The sequence below is a fragment of the Strix aluco genome, chromosome 6, assembly GCF_031877795.1.
Source record: "Strix aluco isolate bStrAlu1 chromosome 6, bStrAlu1.hap1, whole genome shotgun sequence".
NCBI classification, from domain to species: Eukaryota; Metazoa; Chordata; class Aves; order Strigiformes; family Strigidae; genus Strix; species Strix aluco.
The window spans coordinates 24,245,165-24,263,721 of record NC_133936.1 but is presented as its reverse complement, the minus strand read 5'-3'; the positions used below and the strand labels follow the sequence as shown (position 1 = coordinate 24,263,721).

Here is an 18,557-nt window from a genome sequence, read left to right as displayed (position 1 = left end):
GAGAAAAACAGCAATCTGACACAATACAAAGATGTTTTCTTAATGTCTTTTTTTTTTTTACTAATAGCAGAAGAAAGTAAAAGATAGAAAAGTGGGATGTCAGAAATCCTTGTATTAATTTACACAGGTTTTGAAAATGTTCTAACAACAATAGAAATTTCATGCTCAGGCCAATGGTGTAGAGATAAAGCCTGTCTTTCCAACGGTCACATGTCTATCTTCAGTTTTATAGGAGCTTCAACCCCATCTCACGAATTAGCTACCCTGAATCATCAGCTAAGGTGAATGATTGCATTATCAGTCTTTTAAAAAGCAGCAAATGGGTATCTTCTGCATTCCCATTTGTCTCTTCCTGTCCCCAGGGTCATTCAGCAGCAGAAAAAGCACCTCAACCTGACTTACTCGGGCTTCTATTGCAAGATACACTCTTCATTTTCAGAACTGGCTCCCCAGCTCACCTCGTATGGAAATCAATCTATCCTCCATTTCTGGTGTAATTTAATCAATACTGACATGGTTCACTTCCCCTCCCATCTCTGATGGTGAGGATCACCTGCTTTTCTGATACATCATATCTCTGTGATAACAGACAGCAGGTGCTCACAGAAAAACAGCCAAGCTAGACACTGATGGAAAACAAAGCAAGATCATTTAATGTAGTGGTTTGAAAGCTGTAGGCACTGAAGATGTTGGGCTCTCTTTGCATACAGAGAAACAGAAAGGAAAGATAAATGTATGAATGTTCATCCTATACATGAAGCTGAGAATAAAAATTACATGGTCTTCAGAAAAAGCTCACACACTTACTTCTGTCAGCTCAGCTGTGCATTTCAATTCTTATCCTCTCAACTATGTGACAACCACCAAAATGAAAAAAACCCAAATCACAAACCCCCCCCATCCTCCCCACAGTGCAAAGCCAACAAAGATTCAAAGTGCCACATAGGATAGGGAACATCCAAATTAGTAATGTGAGAAAAAGCAAACACTCTGAACATCTTCACTGAAAAAAAGAAATGTTCAAGTGTTCACAGATGACGGTCAGGAGCCACAATTAGCAGAAGTACAGCACGAGCAAAAAGTGTCGCACTCTTAGGCATGAAAATTAGGTCAGCCTTCTCTGCATTGATCCAAGCGGAAGTTAAAGATCTCATAATTCTTTTCAAAAAGAGTAAGGGATAACCCCTAGAGCTGGCCAACATTCCCTCTATAAATAACGTATGTTCTCATAGCTAAAGCAATGTATGAACTATTGCTAGGAGCTTAACAGCTGCTACATTTAATGGCAGTCTCTATGCTACCAATAGCAAATTAATGGTTTTACTTTTTTGTTAAGTGTTAAAATAATTCAGCTACATTGCATAAGCTTTCTATGATTAAACTGATTATTAATTGATACTCTTACACAAACACAGGCTACAGTGCACTACAAACAATTTTGTCAGCATAACATATTCTGAGCATATATCTTCATGATTTCAAAACAGCTTTTAGAGTGAACATTTTCATTCCACATACACTTCCATATCTGGAAGAGACGCAAGGAATCATTTTTGAGCAACACACACAATGACATGCAAGTCAATTTCTGCGTTGATCACTTGTAACACTTGGTATCTGTTGTTTAGAGTATGGATTTGGAAATGGATGAGAAAAGAGAATCACAGCACGGCTGAAGGAAAGTGCAAGATCTGTCTTTGTGTTGTAATAAATCTCCTGCAACATTTAGTTTTAGCATTTCATGGCAGTATTATAAATTATTTACTATATATCTCAAAGAGAATACATGGACCTGTTTAACCATCCATGAAGAGCAGGACAAACTAATGTAACATTAGCTATAAACATGTATGCAACTGTTCACAAAGAGGAAAATTCATTTCAGCTGAGGAGCAACTCAGACCTATAAGGTTGCAGAAAGACTGACACTTCATGGAAAAACACTCTCGCACATCTTAAGCAGAATATTTAAAATCACAGCCTGGTTTGTAGAAAGAAAAGCCAGTCCGGAAAAAAGAAATTAAAGAAAACCATGGGGAAGGCGACAAATACTGCAAACAGAGTATCTGTTCCTAGCATCTTACTAGTTTACATTTGAAAGGATTCTGTTCTTTGTTAACAGGACTTTAAGTAAAGAAAAGCAGATTTGTCTCTAGCACAAAAGCTGCTGGCAAGTGTTACACTTTGAAAAGGGATTCTTTAAATTTTGTTTTTATAGATGATTATCATTTGAACAGACAAAAATACCCTTTCTAAGATTTTTTTTTTTTTGTTGTTTTCAGTCGCCTAGCTAATTCTGTGATAGTCCAACACATTATAGGAAGATTCCAACTTTCAGTGTTATATTCGGACAATTTCTTGCTGGTATAACCCCATTATTTCATCAACAGAGAACTTGGGCCACCGCCATTCTTCATTTCCACCCCTGTATCTCCTCTGAAAACAATGGTGTTCCAAGACTGAAGTTATAAAAAGACTAATTCATTCCTAAGTGCTTATGAATTCATAAGCTTCTACCCACAGTAGAACAAATTAGCTCAAAACCAATATATTAAAAAATGTGGGTCAAATATTATTAGGCATACTAAAGTAGCACTATACACCCATAAGCACATTAAAATATTCTAGTAACACTGAACTGTTTTCATATGGAGGGTAGTTGAGTTTTACTTCCAAGCACAGAACTGTCAAAGGAGCTTTACTTTTTGGACAAAGAAAAATAAACTACGTGTGACATACTGTTCCCAAGCCTCTGGTAATACTTGACATGATAAGACATTAAACAATTTCTTACCTTCTCCCAGTTTTAGAACGTTACTTACAGTCAGTTTGCACCAAGATGACAATAAGCAGTTTGAGCTATAAGACCATGTTTGGAATTTCTCCTCTAACATTTTTGCTTTGTTTTGAAACTGGAATGTTTCCCTTCGGTGGATAATATGTGATTGCTTTCAGTAACAGTTTACATTATCATTTACATTTGTTAGTTTATGTTCTGTTTGTGACCTAGTTCAGTTAAGCAAGCAAGGATTTTGAATCTGCCAATACAGGCTTTTTCTCCCTCCTTGCAAACCTTCAACCTTTCATTGGTGATGCCACATCATCTCTCATTTTTTTTTTTTTTTCCACTATAAACAACTGTTTGGCAAAACGTTAAGTCATCTTCCATTGGGACATCAGCTTAGCTGTGGATAGGTGCTAGCTTAAAACCATAATGTCTCCCTCACATCTATCTCCTCCCACCCCTCAAATAGAAAGAGGCAATACTTGACAGGCATTAAAACAATTCATCATTCTGCCACCCACTGTTGAATCCAAAACCAAAACTGGTTAATACACAGATATGCAGGAAAAGTACAATCCCACGTCCTTTTCCTTTTGCCCCCAAAGTATTCATTACTGTTCTCTGCCATGGGGCTATGGGAAATGCTATGGGACTTAGGCACACAACTGGTCTGACCAGTAGGGCTATTCCTAGCTTATTTTATATTGCAGAGCAAAACCAAATTAGAGTTTAACTGTAGACAGAGTGAAATAATTCACATCAGTGTACCTGCAAACCTGACATTCTGATGAACTATAACTGATTGTTCCCCCTTCAGAAAAATGGCAAAGCCACGCTGGCCTCTTCTATATTTTCAGATGGGGCCTCTACCTCCACAAGAGGTACAGTCTCTATTCTCACAACTAATGATAGCAGGGTCTTTTAAACAATTAAGCATGGAGTAGAAGTGGCTTACTTTTCAAAATAAAACCAGTGACAGCCCATTTTATGGGAAGTGGAATCTTAATCAGTTCATCCTGTTATACACCTGTTACAACACAACCTTTTTCTCTTCCATTCCATGAAAAAATGCAAGCAGCGATTCATGATGCAGATTGTTCATCAGCTCCCGAAAGCCTTTGGACATATGCTGAATACTTGTCGTAAAGCATGTGCTTCCCACACTGGCATGCTGCTAATCTAATCAGATAAGGATCTTACTAAACATGCAAGACACTTCTTCCTATCATTTTCAAGCATGTAATTATAAATTATGGGTCAGTCTTGAAAAAAAGTGTCGTTATTTTTTGTTGTCCTTATTTAGAATTGTTGTTCCTGCATCACATGAATTCTGTCACACTAGAGATCTGCTACTATGCACGGGGAAATGAGAGGCACTCACCACTCCGTACGAGTATGTGTCACATGTTTCAGACACTGGGAGACTTTGGATAACTTCTGGGGCCATCCATGGAAAAGTGCCCACCAATGACATGTGTGTTGTATGGGAGTGAAACCTCGAGGCACCAAAATCACAGATCTAGCAAAAATAAATAAAAAATAAACAAATTAGAGTATCAACCTCATTCATTAGGCATCAAAACATTGAGTCAAGCAGCAGCATCTCTCTGCAAATAATTAAAGTGTTCATACCTTTAACACACCATCAGCAGCTATAACAACTGAAAAAAAAAAAGTTACAAGATTGATATCAAAAATAAACAGAATACATTTTCACAGCAAAGGCTTTGCATTTAATCAAGAAAAATGATCCTATAGTGAGCTAGCACCTGAACAGGCACACATGCAGGACTGTCCTGTTTTCTTCCAGAAGCTTTAGACAACATCTGCTAAATACCTGCAAGCCTCTGAACAAATGCAAAACCCTTCAGGCCTTACTGAATTCAAACGTAGCAACACAACTACATCTAAAATACAGATAAATTCCGTTCTCCCCAATGTAGTTAGGCTTAACAAGAAGCTCTCTGAAAGATTTATTAATAAAAGGAGAAAACTTACAACTGAGGTGAGATCTAGACTCTTCTTAACTATTATCTCCCCACGTGCATTATTAAAATCTGTGTCCCTCCTATCCCACTATTAGTAGTGAAAGTTTCAGTTAAAAGGCAGTGTTCAGCAAGTTTCATAAATGGTCAACTGCCAAGTACAGACTAACCAGTGCAGCTCCACACTGAGTGCATATTACTCAAAAGCATGAATACCTGTCAAAACTCAAAACAGGCCACAGTAAAGACAAGATTTTCAGGTAACAAATAATAGGCCTTATCCAGTCTATTGTGTCTGGTGTCTGCCAGCCTTTCCTGGACCTCAACCTTTCCAAACAGAAAAAAAGGAGTGAGGAGTGTCCAGGCAATGTCTGACAGCTGGTAAGATGGGCACAATCATGGTCAGCAAGACACAACTTCAAAGAGCCCTCCACAGTGCTCTAAAATGATGCCAGGGACTGTAACAAAGCACAGACAGGCTCAGGGTGGGGAGGAGGGAACAGGTTCTTCTGTGCCTCAACAACTTCTAATGCAGCTTGATGACAGCCAAGGTGTGTGTTAGTTCTGCATGTTCAGAAAGCTCAGGTACAGATTTAAAACACTACATTAACAGGCAACAGCAAATGCAGAGCATTTCAATGTTTTGCTACTTTACCATTCCTGGACTTCAGATCCCTGTGGATTACTTTGACTGGAGCTTCCATGTGTAAATAGTGCATTCCTACACAAAGCAAGGGAACAATCCAGTTAGGCAGGCTGAGTGTGGTCATCACATATCAGCAGTCATGTTTTCTGGTTCCCATTAACTGTCCTCATTATGAGTTGGCATACCTATATGCCATATTGACATGCTGCAGGAGAAGCAAAGCTTCCCATAATTTGCTTTGAGTGAAAAACACTAAGCAAAGATTATATATCTCTCAGAGCATCTATATGGGTATGTTAATGCTTTTTAATGTCACAGTTATCTTCTCTAAGGTGTTGTCTACACAGGAAAGCCAAGATATGAATTTACTGTTCATTCATTAGTTTACAGTAATTCTTGCAGGGTCACAGAGAACACAAATGACAAAACAGCTTGTTCTGCATTATTATATGAAGAATTTCAGTATGTTTGCTGAGAATAAGCCCTTAGCTTCCTTAAATGTCTCAATTGAAACCAAATGTAAGGATAATTATGCACTTTACCTCATAATTACTCTACATCAGCAAAATTATTCTCTTGGGACTTAGGGGCAAACCAGAAGTAAAACTGGCTTACAGAAGTAATTTTCATTCCAGAAATTATTTTGGATTCATAACAACTAAGGAACATATTAAAAAGCCCAGTGAATGGGGTTTGCTTTTTTTATGTTTGGGTTTTTTGTTTTTGGGTTTTTTTGGGGGGTTTTTTTGGGTTTTTTACAATTTGAATAAGGAAGCATAGGAAGGCTTTCCTGACTTCATAGGAAAAGCATCTCCAGCTGTACACTGTGCTGGCCATGTAGGATAGTAACGCACCGCTCGTCTTGCTTACCTTTAGCTATGTCAGTTGCCCAGGTCATGATATGATCCATATCCATCTCTTCACTTTTGTTACTATTAATGTAATCAAACAGTGAGCCAGCAGAAGCATACTCTGTTAAAAAACAACAACAAACAAACTCACATGACATTTTAAAACATTGCACCTAAACTGAAAGATCTAATGGAAACTCTGCCAGCTCCAAAATCTCTGGCTTAATGACAAAGAATTTGGGTTCAGCAGCTAATATCATTAGTAGTGTAGTAAGGGAGTGGCAGTTTGTTCTGATTATCCCAACACAGACATAATTACTGTTAAGGGTAAAAAAAAAAAAGTAAAATCATATATAACAACAGGCATTAAAATGGAAAGACATTAGAAAGGTCTGGCATCAAGAAAGCTCAGGCAAAGCAGTTCAAATTCCAGAGTAAAGGTTTTTGGATGCTCCTTGTTCAGAATGAACAAACCTTTTTCCTCTCTCAACTACACCTACAGAAATCCACAGCAGGATTATATGGGTACAAACAAGGGCTTGTTTCACCCATTGGTATTCGCAAGTGTGGCAGATGGAACCCAGTCCGACTGTCAGTGCTCGTGGGTCTGAGAGCTGGAATAACAAGCTAGTTACACCTACACACATTTAGGTGTGAAACTGGAGACAACTGAAACCTCCACAGTGCCACTTCTATATAAACTGAAATTCTTACATATTTAAACAGTGCTTTTGCTGCTCCTGATCAGAGGAGCTGTTAACGAATGAGCTTGGTGGTATAAGATCCTTCTTACTGTTTCCAAAGACAGAGGATATTCCACACTGGTGACCAGTACCGTGTATAAATGATATCCCATAACAAAGGATAATTTTTTTTTTTTAAAAGTATAACCAGATCATAAATGTATAATGTTCTGTTAGGAAGAAAGGGTTTGCAAGTAGAAAGGGAAATTAAAATTTTCTTTTCCTATTTCCCCATGAAGGAACCAAGTAGCAGATCAAATAATTTGTTCATGAAAAAAACAGAAGGATGAAACTAGAGGTCTAATCCTGAGGTAAGCAGGCCTGACTTCCATGTGCTGCAGGCACGTTCAGCAGTCTACAGACTGCAGCTCCTCTGCTCAGTATTTATTACATAAGTTTGATGCTTTTTTAGTATTGATTCATGTTTCACCAAAAACACAACAGGAGATTCATGAGTTGAAGGAGCTGATACATTTTCTTCTGTCTGGTTGCCAAGACACAGTGGGCGCATGCCACCCAGTGTAGCCCAAGTAGCACAAAGACCGGGAGGATGCAAGGAGCAACTTCAGGTCTTTCGTCCTTCTCTTCCAAGGCTATTCAGTGTGCTTCTTGGGCAGAAGTTAAAATCTACTTACAAGACTCCCAAAATGTTCATACCTAAGGTGGCAAACCAGCCGGTATACAATTGAAATGCTTAATTTCAGCCATTTCAAAGCAGCCACAAAATCATTTCCTCTAAGAGTACATCAAATATATGCTAATTGTTGTTAATAATAATATTAATCAATGAATGATACATGATAGGCTAAATGCATAAAAAATAAACATCGCTCCTCACCAAGGAAATCAGAACCACTGGGAGATTGCTGCATGGGAAAGAAAACTCTGGGACAAGACTGAATCTGCTGCCTAGAACAAGGTAGGCCATATGAGAAGATTCCAGCGCTAAATTAAAGAGCGAGAAAATAGGAAGTCCCTTGAAAGTAAACACTCAAGTGGCAAGTTAGTTTTGGATCATTACTGTGGGACCTCCCGCTGAAAGGAGCCTCTGCAGGAGACAGAAGTGTTTCTGATGTCACCGAAAGAGGAGTAAGCCGCTGACCTGCACATTTCCTGAATTAAAACATAAGCTTTTTTTACCCATGATGTCATCATCTGTCTTATAAATGGATTCTTCAGGAATAGGTTGGCTGCACACTTTGCGTGCCTTTACAATGCATAATTTGATCCACCAGGGTCAGGGACAACTCAGCACCCCGAGCCCTTTGCCACTCTGTGTGAATGGAGGCAAGCAAGCTTCAACCAACAAAGCTTGATCCTTTAGTATTTCTTTTACGTATTTATTGTGCCACAGGATTTTACTAGGAGCTTATGGATTTGGAAATCATATCACGAGGATAATTTTCTGTTAATAATGGAAAGGAGGTATTTGCTTTAGAAAGAAAAGCTCTGAATGCCTGAGTGGACCCACCCTGTGCTGGGCTGTGGAATACCATACATTTCTGTGCAGACGGGGGCACAAGCTCTGAGAACGTTTTGGAAGGAGGCAGCTGTGGTCAAAAACCAGATCTGAAAGCTAGACATTGAGACCGCTGTTGACAAGAGACAGCCAGTGACATCTAGAACGATGTGATCCACGTTAGCAGCTTGCTGGGCGGGATGATCAGTTATAACACTGACATACATCCCAGCAAGGAAACGTGTTTTGACTGCAGATGTAGCCTTTCTCAGAGAACTGTTTCACGATCCCACATAAGATGTTATGTGCAGCTAATGCTCAGCACATGCCCATGCTTGGCTGAATGCCCTCACCTCCATCACTCTGAAGAAACATTAGTTTCTCAGGATTACTTCTTCTTTGGGATTTTTCCCTCAATAAGAAATGGATCTCTGACTAAACACAGGATTAAGTCTGCAACACTGAAGGCCATCCAGAAGATCACAGAGTGAAAATCCCTCTAAATTCCAGAGCAATTAACATTTATTTTCCCAGTAGCCATTCTCTCATTTGAAAATGGTGTGGGGAAATAAAGCCTTGCTTCCCTTCCAAACCACAGGACTCCAGATTCCTTGGAAGTTGCAGGGAGAACCAATGTAGTTTGTTAAAAAAAAGCTTTTTTCTTTAGCCAGGGTGGAATCAGAGCTCCCCAAGTGACTGGACTACAGTGTAGTCTCTTTCTCACAGATGGTTAGAGTCCCCATTCCTGATGACATAATGAACAACTTTAGCTGCTGTCTGTCCTCTGACTAGCAAGTAGGTCAGATATCCTCCAAATACTGACCTTTTGTGAGATCAAACTGAGGACTTTCTGATCCAGACACCATCCTGAGTTGATTACACATCTCCTCTGTTGCTCTGCTTGCTGGTTTACACTTACTACACTTATGTTATAAATTACAGTAGGATTACATTACTTATTAGCTTTCTATTATTTTTATTGCTTCAAGAAGGTATTCAGGTTCCTGTCTGTATGCTATCACCAGTGCATCCTCTGAGTGGTGCAGGCTGTGGTCATCCCCATGCACCTCTGCAGTACTGGTTGCAACACCGTGACCTCCAGTAGGCTGATAGTGCTACAAGTAAGGCTTCCCATGCTCTGAACAGTACTCTATCTCAGATGCGCTCCCACCGGATTACACTGCCATCTACCGTGATAATCAGACGTCTAAAACGACAGGTAGAAATAACAATTTTCACAGGTTCTGTTCACCATCTGAGAACCAATAAAAACCTGAACAGCAGCGTTGCAAACTGGTATTAGACTGTGCCACATGCAAAGACTACTCTTCGCATCAAACTTTTTGGTGTGTTACAGACATGCCAAAACAAGCTTCCTAATCCACGCTTTCATGGTTTTTACCTGTCCAAACATTTGTTTCAGCAGATTGGAGATTTCTTTGCTTTGGGTTTATTTTCTACTACTATCTTACCTAGTTTCTCCCATACAGGAAAGAGAAATTACAGTACCTGCAATGCAATTTTGTATCTGGACCAACTCCCAAGATAAGCAAAGGAAGATTAAAGTGGTGATAGAAAAAAAAGAGAAAAAAGAAAACCAACAAAACCACAAAACCTAACCTCCACATAATTCTAGGAATGCCAGAACGAATGAAACCTAGTTTCCAATAAATAAAGGGAATTGTCTTATGGTGTCTAATAAAGCCTTGACTCTATTTCAAGCTCTTTCCACAGCTGGGAAGTTCCCAATGCAGATTCTCCTATTTTCAATACAGGCAGAATTCACAGTGCAGCTTTGCTCTGAGCAGACTCTCAGCCTTCCCTTTTCACAGACCTTGCCAGAACTTCGTATCAGGAAAACCTCTACTTCTGTCACACATCAGTTAAAATGGAAAAGCAATTCACAGAACAGGGTAAGAGAACACAGTGAAAGCTTCTATTTAAAGGAGTGCTGAGTTTGTGTGTTAAGAAGGCCCCAAGCTCCAACTGCCTCTGTGCTGCTACCAGCCACGCTCCCAGCCTGGTTCCCACCTCCAGCACTCCCATTTACATTGAGGCAGGTGGCGCCGAGCTCTCTGACATCCAAAGAAGAGCAGAACAATGAGCAAAACACTGAAATGGGGCAAAGCTAATACCTTGTAACATTTTACACAATCAAGACAAAGGTCAGACAAAAATCCTTACCTGTAACTATGCCATAATTTGGAGGTTCAATGACAGCTCCGTAGAACTGAATGATGTTTTTGTGACTGAGCACACTGAGTATTTCTGCCTGTTGAAAACAAGCAAACAAGTTAGACAATTAAGAATGGAGCATTTACTATGACAGTTTATTTTATACCCAAGCAGGTATATACATATATATAATGTCATATATAAACACACACACACACGTATCTAAGAAAGACTGTTCACAAATGCTTGACATTTGTAAACCTTGTAAGAGTTTGGCAGATGAATGCTTTGTATGTTTGGGAAAAAAAAAATTAAAATTTCCAGACTCTTCTCTCATGGCCAAGGCACAGATGTAAAAGCTAAGTCTTTGGAAAAACTGAAGGCCTTGGAAAACTTTGTTCAAAGAAAGAGCTGGGATTTTTGGCAGAGTTGCAGCAGTCCTATCCAGAATTTGTGTTTATGCACAAAGTACTATGGGTTCAGCAAGTCCAGCGCTTCAGGCTGTTAGAGCATACCATGCACACACAGCTCCATCCAATGTTTACTGGAAACGTGGAGTCTCCAGGCATGCGCTGTAGAGTCTGATTGAATATGCACAGCAAGCATGCTTGGGATTGTCAAATGGCCAGCAGTGCAGTTGAAACTGTTCCTCAGGATAGACTGCAGATGTTTGGAAATTCTGGAAGAATATACAAAACCTTCAAACTCCACTTGAACAATGCTTCTAGGTTTGAGGAAGAGAATGCAAGACAATGAGAACGTAGTCACAGAAACGAAGATATACAGTCCCTGCAATTTCTGAGAAAAAAGGTCAGATATCTCCTTCAAGGCCTCTCAACAGTTTCACCTCTGTAGTATATTAAAATACTCGAGAGATTTTAGACATATTTTTACACAAATATACATATTATGCAAATACAGCTATATATTTTTCTCTACAGCAATCCACTTTGAGATTATGTTAACTCAGTACCAGTCAAGAGCATGAACAAAATCACAATTAATTCCTCTGAACTTATCAAAAGTATCTGATGCAACAGATCCCTTCTCGGATCCCTTGACTGGCCGTAGGAGTGTTGCTGTTTACCTGGAGATGAGACTTGCTACATTTGCATAACTGCATGATTACAGATAAATGCATCAGATGGCTCAATTTTTTCAGTTGTTATTTAAAGCCTTTTCTGAGTAACTTCAACACAGTTTTGAATTAAGACCTTCACCTTTAGCTAATGCACCGACATTTACACATATTCAATTAAAGCTTTAACTACAGCTTTGAACTGAACTTAACTTGGGTCGCACTAGTTCTTCATACTGCTTAGCCTGCTCAGCAAGGGAAACAGTGTTACCATGAAGTGAGTAATCTTTTTTCACAATACCAGAAAAGTAATTTTTAAGTGTATGCTGTTTTCAGCAAATCATACTGCAAACTGACTCACCTACTAGTCCACAAAACAATTTAATTAGCAGCTATCTAAGCAAATGTGGGAAGACTCACCTGCAGGTAAACAGAAACACTCCTACTGCTAGTCAAGGGATCCAAGAAGGGATCTGTCAGATCAGCGAGGGATCTGTCAGCAGAAGCAGCTCTGCCGTCCAGCTGCAGTGCCACCAGCCTCCCAAGGCAGGGGACTCTAGCAGCAGCAGCACTGCCCGTTTCACAAGCGGTGCCTCCAACCTCCTTCAGTAGCCTGGAGGATGCAGATGACAGCCTACTCATTCAAAACTCCATCTCCATGGGCTAGCAAACCCAAGACCCCGATATTTCAAGAACTCTTGCATTATGTTTCTGTCTTCTTTAGGAAGTATTAAATTGGTGAATGTCCTCTAATTCCTAGCAGCATTACTGACAGATAACCAGGAGACCTAATACACCTTGACTGCCTACTGAATATTGTTAGAAATGAGACAGGAATACCAGGCCACAAACATTAGACAAGCTATCTAGACCATCTTTTCTTTAACACCTCGGTCAAGAGGAGTGGAATAAAACCTCTTGTACAATACTTAAAAATCCATATCTTCAAACACTGTGCACACCATCTGCTGATGTTTACAATACATGTACCTCAACACATCATTAGAATTAAATCAACTGGTCTCACATTTAACTTTCCCATGGCATAATGTATTTAGGTCCCGGCTACAGGAGTAGTCCTACATGAATCTTTTTTAAGAATGATTAAAAATGCCACATGATGAACACATCCAAGTGCCATACTTCCCTATTCCACCATAGCAATGTGCAGAACCCAGTGACTGCCCACTGTCTCACACAAGATGCTGCTGTAAAAGCCCATCAGAGTCATGCGACAACAGGAGGGGCTGTGCTGCAGCACCAGCAAACCCAGGCCTACCAATCACCCAGTGCTGCCATGAAATGGACAACAAGCAAGATAAGAGCACCAGGCCAAGAGACGAGTCCTTTACTGCCACAGGCATACTGACACTCAGTGCTTTTAGTATTTGGAGATTCAGAAATAATTATTTTCTAAGATTATCTTATTTACAGTGTATTACACACTAAGATCACATTCCAGGAGTATGAAGAAATGCTGTGTTGACCATAGCTAATACCATCATCTTCACACTGATGTTCATACTCTAAACTGCAATTTAACAGACACCAAGGCAAGCTTCCATCTAAGAATAAGGAAAGGCACCTACTAATTGCCCACAGATATCCCAAATTAAGAACTGGGGGGGAAAAATTGCCACCTCTTTCTAAGGACCATTACTTCTGAAAGAAATCCTTTCTAAACACTTTTAATCACTCTGCTGTTGTTAGCACTAGCGATTCTAGACTATTCCTTTCATGTTTTGCTCTTTTCAGTTGCTGTAGATCAGCTGTGAACTCTATTAGCCAATTTAAAGACACTTATTCCTTACAGTGAGAACAAGATGCAAGTCAATCCACATCTTTGAAGCTTTTGTACTTTTTTTTGACAAGAAGGTGCCATATTTCAATAGAAAACTGACTTTCAGATAGCAAATTACAAAGTTAAAGACCAGTATTTCAAAGGTCTCTTAGGCACTTACAAGAATATTTAGAATCACCTTCAAGCATCAAACTCATGCTTAAATCCAAAATGCCTAAATGCTTGGAAGAAAATCCTGCCTCTGAAGAAGCCAGCCCTCACTGGCCTGGGCATGACACACTTCCCTCAGTAAAGCTGCTATCTATCCTATGCAACTTAAATGAGCATCAATTTCCTTCCTAAAGCCATGGTGATAACAAGTAACAAGTCTTCAATTACTTCATTACATTACTTTTTTTTTGTGTGAAAGACAGGATTTTATTATTTTTTTTTTAGTGTTGGATCAAAGCAGAACTAAAGGGAGCTCAGCTGAAGGAAAGACACAACCCAAACACATAAATACAAACACCTTGGACATAACAGACACAGACACACAAGGTGACTGCAATAGAGTGGAATATTATGCTTAGTCTCATGATAAGCTTGGTCACAGCCTGGCACTTATCATCAAACCATGTTGAAGCCGTTCACCCTGTACGTACACCACAGGTATGGGTGAAATTATGTCCCTCTCTCAAGCCCTGCTGAAGGGAGTTACAGACTAGATGCCATTCCTTGAGCACAAAGGGATTTAGAAGTCTGAACAAACCTAATCCACTGTTTACCTAATTCAACCACTATCACAAAATACAAGGTCAGAGCAAATTACACTGAAAACATTTTAATTTAATTTTCACTTACCAGCTCCTGTAACCTTACTGTAAATCAAACCCAATTCATAAGACAACTACAGTATAAGACTTAGGAACTCAGGTAATCCCTCACCGTACAAACTAATTGTGTCCTATGAACCATGGTGTGGATCACAGTGCTTAAGGGGTAATTTATTTTTATGCCTGTTTAATCTCTGCTTATTGACATATAAGAAAATGTCAATTACATCATCTATGACTGACATCACCCTACAGCTGCCTCTGGACCTGCTAGTACTGCTCTTAACTTTCTAGTACAAACAACTATGCATGAATAATTGCATCTTTGGTATTTTCAGCAGGTAAAACCAGGGTCCTCCTCTAGGCCTTGTCTGTGTTCAGCAATTACTGGACAGAAACCACCAAAACAGATTGAAGTGTGGCCAGCAGCAGATGGAGTCAAAGCAAGCTACCTGGACAGTGTGGTCTCGTTATGAGCAGCACAAGCCTCAGCTCACTGGGATGACACAAGTCCTAGCTTGCTTTTGCTCCGTCCTGTGCCAGTGCAGCAAGAGCAGCAAACACAGCTTAGCTCTGATGAGATCTTCAAGGTCGGTGCTGACTGCAGATGTGGGTAATGGCCACCTGATGCTGAGCTGGCATTACTTGGGAACACAGACAAGGCCCTGTCGTCAGATCTTTAATTGCAGCCGCAAAGGCAGTAAGGATGTGGACGGAGGCACTTTGCATACAGCTGTGTTGTTGCCTGCCAGCTACTCACACCAGTCGCAGCTGCTCTTGTTAGAGCTCCCTATCCCAAGGCAGCTAAAGTTAGAAAAAACCAAACGACTCAGCATATTTTAGTTACTCTGGTTCTCCCTGGAAATACTCTAGGAAGTTGTTACGCTCACATTTGTAGTCAAGAAAAGTGATCAAGGGTTTGGGCTAGCAGCCTATTCCAGCAGCACAGCTGGATCTGCAAAAGAACATCTGTTTGCAGTTTTTTCAGTATCAAGACTTTTTTGCTTGAGTCCAGGCAAACTGGGCCCACAAGCAACTTAACTACCATTTCTTCCAGGTGCCTTTGGAGCAGCTGGCTAGAAAGGAAAAAGTACTGCCATCATTCCACCTTGGTCTGAGCACGCTGGTTTAGGATTAGCATGGGAAATAGCTGCAGCCCCTTGTGAGACCATCGGGTCAGCCAGCAGCCAACTGACTCTCCTGTTAATAAATCAGTTAATTGCACAGCAAGAGGCACCTTCGCTCCATGCAAAATTACAGGATTAGATGTGGTTAGCTACCTAAGGAATCCAATTAACACAACTTCCTTAACTGCCTTGTAATATTTATTATTACACTGTGCAATAGTTTATTTACTTTTCCAAAGAAACATTTGCCATGTTTATTAAGGAGATATTTAGACACATTTAAGGCAGCTTTGAAAATATTTTTTTTCCCTAAGTCTTGTAGCATTTCAAAGGCTTTGACCTTTTCATGTTCTTGTGAGAGCTGCAACTTAGCTACTCTCAGGGGGTTTTACAGTCTAATAAAAGGGCAGCTGGAACAGGCCCGCTGATGTTTTATTAAAATTGTTCTATTAGTGACAACCACATACAAAAAAAGATATAGAATGCTAACACAAATCAATCCCAAACCTTTACTTCCAGATGCCTGCTCAAAAATACAGTCTGCGTTCATTTTCAGTGTCTCAGGAATGCTCTCCTGTGAATTCACTGATGTCTAATCAGGGATGATGTCTCTCATAATACACTAGTTTCACTAGGTAAACAAACCCAAAACATTTCACAGATGCAATACTAAGACAATCAGCATCTAAAGCTACAGTTCAGCTACAAAACACTAGTAAAATACACATCTTAGAATCCTACAGGCTTAGGATTTTTTTTTTTAACATAATGCTAACAAATCATTAAGCCAAAAAAAATCTGCACACTTTTTCACAAGATATTTATGTATTATATGCTTTAACATAAATGTTATACAGCCACATGATGATTCTTTTTAAATGGTTACCGTTTTGATAGAAGCCAAAAATTACCCACAGCAGGTAATTTTTACTACTTCCTTGATGCTGTCCTCCTGAAAGTTAAACTGAATACAATTCTTAATGAGCAGGATATGGAAACAGTTTATGTAATTTAGCTCTTTCTTTATTAACATGCCATAGTCTTAGACAACTACCATTTTATCATTGCTAACAAATGATCCTCTCAATATGCAATAAATAAAGGGATATTTAAAGAATTTTAGAAATAAAAAACTACTAATAAGGATTATACAGGTGGGAAGTTACACAATTATTACAGTTTCAAACATTAAAATGAAAATCAAGCAGATACAAAATAAAAATTGAGGACTTTGCCTACTGTTTTGTCTGTTCTCAAAGTTTTGTAAGAAAAAAAACAAAACACAAAGGTTTTGTGCTTTGGGGTCCCCAAGAAGAAAACTAACAATAAACAAAGCACACTGATTATCCAGTTCAGGGAATGTTTGTTAAACCTATTAAACTGTCTTTGATATTAACAATGCAAAAGAAAAACCACACCAACATGGCAAAGCCAATGAATCCTCAGTGAGATCTTTTAACTGCAAATAAGCAGAATTACCACGTGCTTTGATGAATGCTGTGGGTGCTCTCCCAGCACAAATGCGTTACCACCTCTTTCAAAAGGCAATCACAGTTCTTAAAACTACAGTTGCGTATCACTTAAAGCTGTTCTGTTTTAGTAGTCATTTCAAGGATAACTTATCCCATATAAAAAGTTATTTTCTATAGCCCATTAACAAGTTAAAACTCTGTCAGCATTTGTTATGTCTTAGAAGACAGCCGTATATATTCAGTTATAGGGAAACTGTTTCATAAACCACACTGAAGAGTTCAATTACATTCTCAGATTGATGCCACCAGCACTTCTGTAAATAACAGAATTAAATTCTCATAAGTACACCTACAATGACATACAAAACAGGTACTTAAAAGCACTTTGAGCAAATATTTCAAAGCATCAAATTTGCATTCAAAATTATGTCCTATACTGTTACAAATCCCAGAGATTAAAAGTAGAAATATAAAGGAAACTAATAAATACTCACTGCTATATAATTATCTTAGTATTTTAAATCCACTGTTTTATATCACCACACAATCTCATTTTTTGAAATAAAGTGGTAGAAACACACATTTTAAATACCTTGTAGTGACTTTTAGGTTGCAATCTTGAAGAAAGAGAAAAAAAAGATACGTCAATTCTGTTGAACTGTCATAACGTATCATGCTGAAGGAAAATGGACTTAAATTTATTATGTGCTGTTACAGGTTCGCTCCATCTTACGTAATTTACTTTAAAATATTTCATTTGCATCATGCAGTAGCAGATGTGTATGAGCATTTTTGGAGATAAAGAACACCGTAGGGCATGTTAGTAGTAAAATGTATTGGATATTGACCATTTGAAAAGAAAACCGAGTTTTATACTCTACTGTAATTTTTTTATAGCAACCTTTGCACATAACTTGGCAGTTTTAAGGATAATTTGAAGGCTATGGGATTAGAAGTACTATCTGGTGAATTCAGAACAAGCCCATCAAAACACTGCAAAGGCTTGCTCAGCTCATGGAAAGCAGGCTGGTCCCTCCACAAATCACAGGGAGATTTGCCCTTGTGATGTGGCAGCAAACCCTCTGCCTTATGCAGTAAGAGGGAGTTAGATCAAGCTAACTGGATCGATCCTGCCACTGACATACATCGGCCCAGTACGATAACCACATGGAGCCCACACAGCAGTAACACAGCAATTGCAGGATCATGGTGTTGGTCTTTCTCATAATGGGGGTAAAAATCTTGTCACGAGTGAGAGAAGAGGAAGTTAACAGAAGCTGCAGCATTTAGGATAAAACTAAGCAAGTGCACTTTCCGCAGAAAATCCCTACAGAAGGTTTAATAAGCTTGAAAACAACATTTTGAGTTAAAACTACACTGCCATTTACCAAAAGGCAAAAAACAGTACAAAGATCATAGACAAGTAAGTCATTTTCACAGAGATTTCAACTTGAAATCCACAATGTCCAAACACATCCCACAGGAGCATCATGTTCTGTAGCATACAGCTTGAGATTATATCAGCATTTAATATTAAGATACCTGATAAAGGAGATCTGCCAAGAACAAGAGGAGTAGTTTGGATTTCACTAGTGTTATTCAGAGTTAGTAAACCCCTTCAAA

At 39.1% G+C, this 18,557-nt stretch overlaps 1 protein-coding gene across 3 annotated transcripts in view; it reads right to left on the bottom strand.

The window, feature by feature from the left end:
• MAP3K20 (mitogen-activated protein kinase kinase kinase 20) overlaps positions 1-18,557 on the bottom strand; it is a 92,265-nt gene that overhangs the window by 50,860 nt on the left and 22,848 nt on the right. For all 3 annotated transcript variants that reach the window (XM_074829134.1, XM_074829133.1, XM_074829135.1), the window contains exons 3-7: positions 10,654-10,741; positions 6,287-6,388; positions 5,426-5,491; positions 4,418-4,446; positions 4,167-4,304 (exon numbers count right to left, since the gene is read on the bottom strand). In XM_074829134.1, the coding sequence (XP_074685235.1) occupies positions 4,167-4,304; positions 4,418-4,446; positions 5,426-5,491; positions 6,287-6,388; positions 10,654-10,741 (423 nt within the window). The remainder of the gene's footprint in view (positions 1-4,166; positions 4,305-4,417; positions 4,447-5,425; positions 5,492-6,286; positions 6,389-10,653; positions 10,742-18,557) is intronic.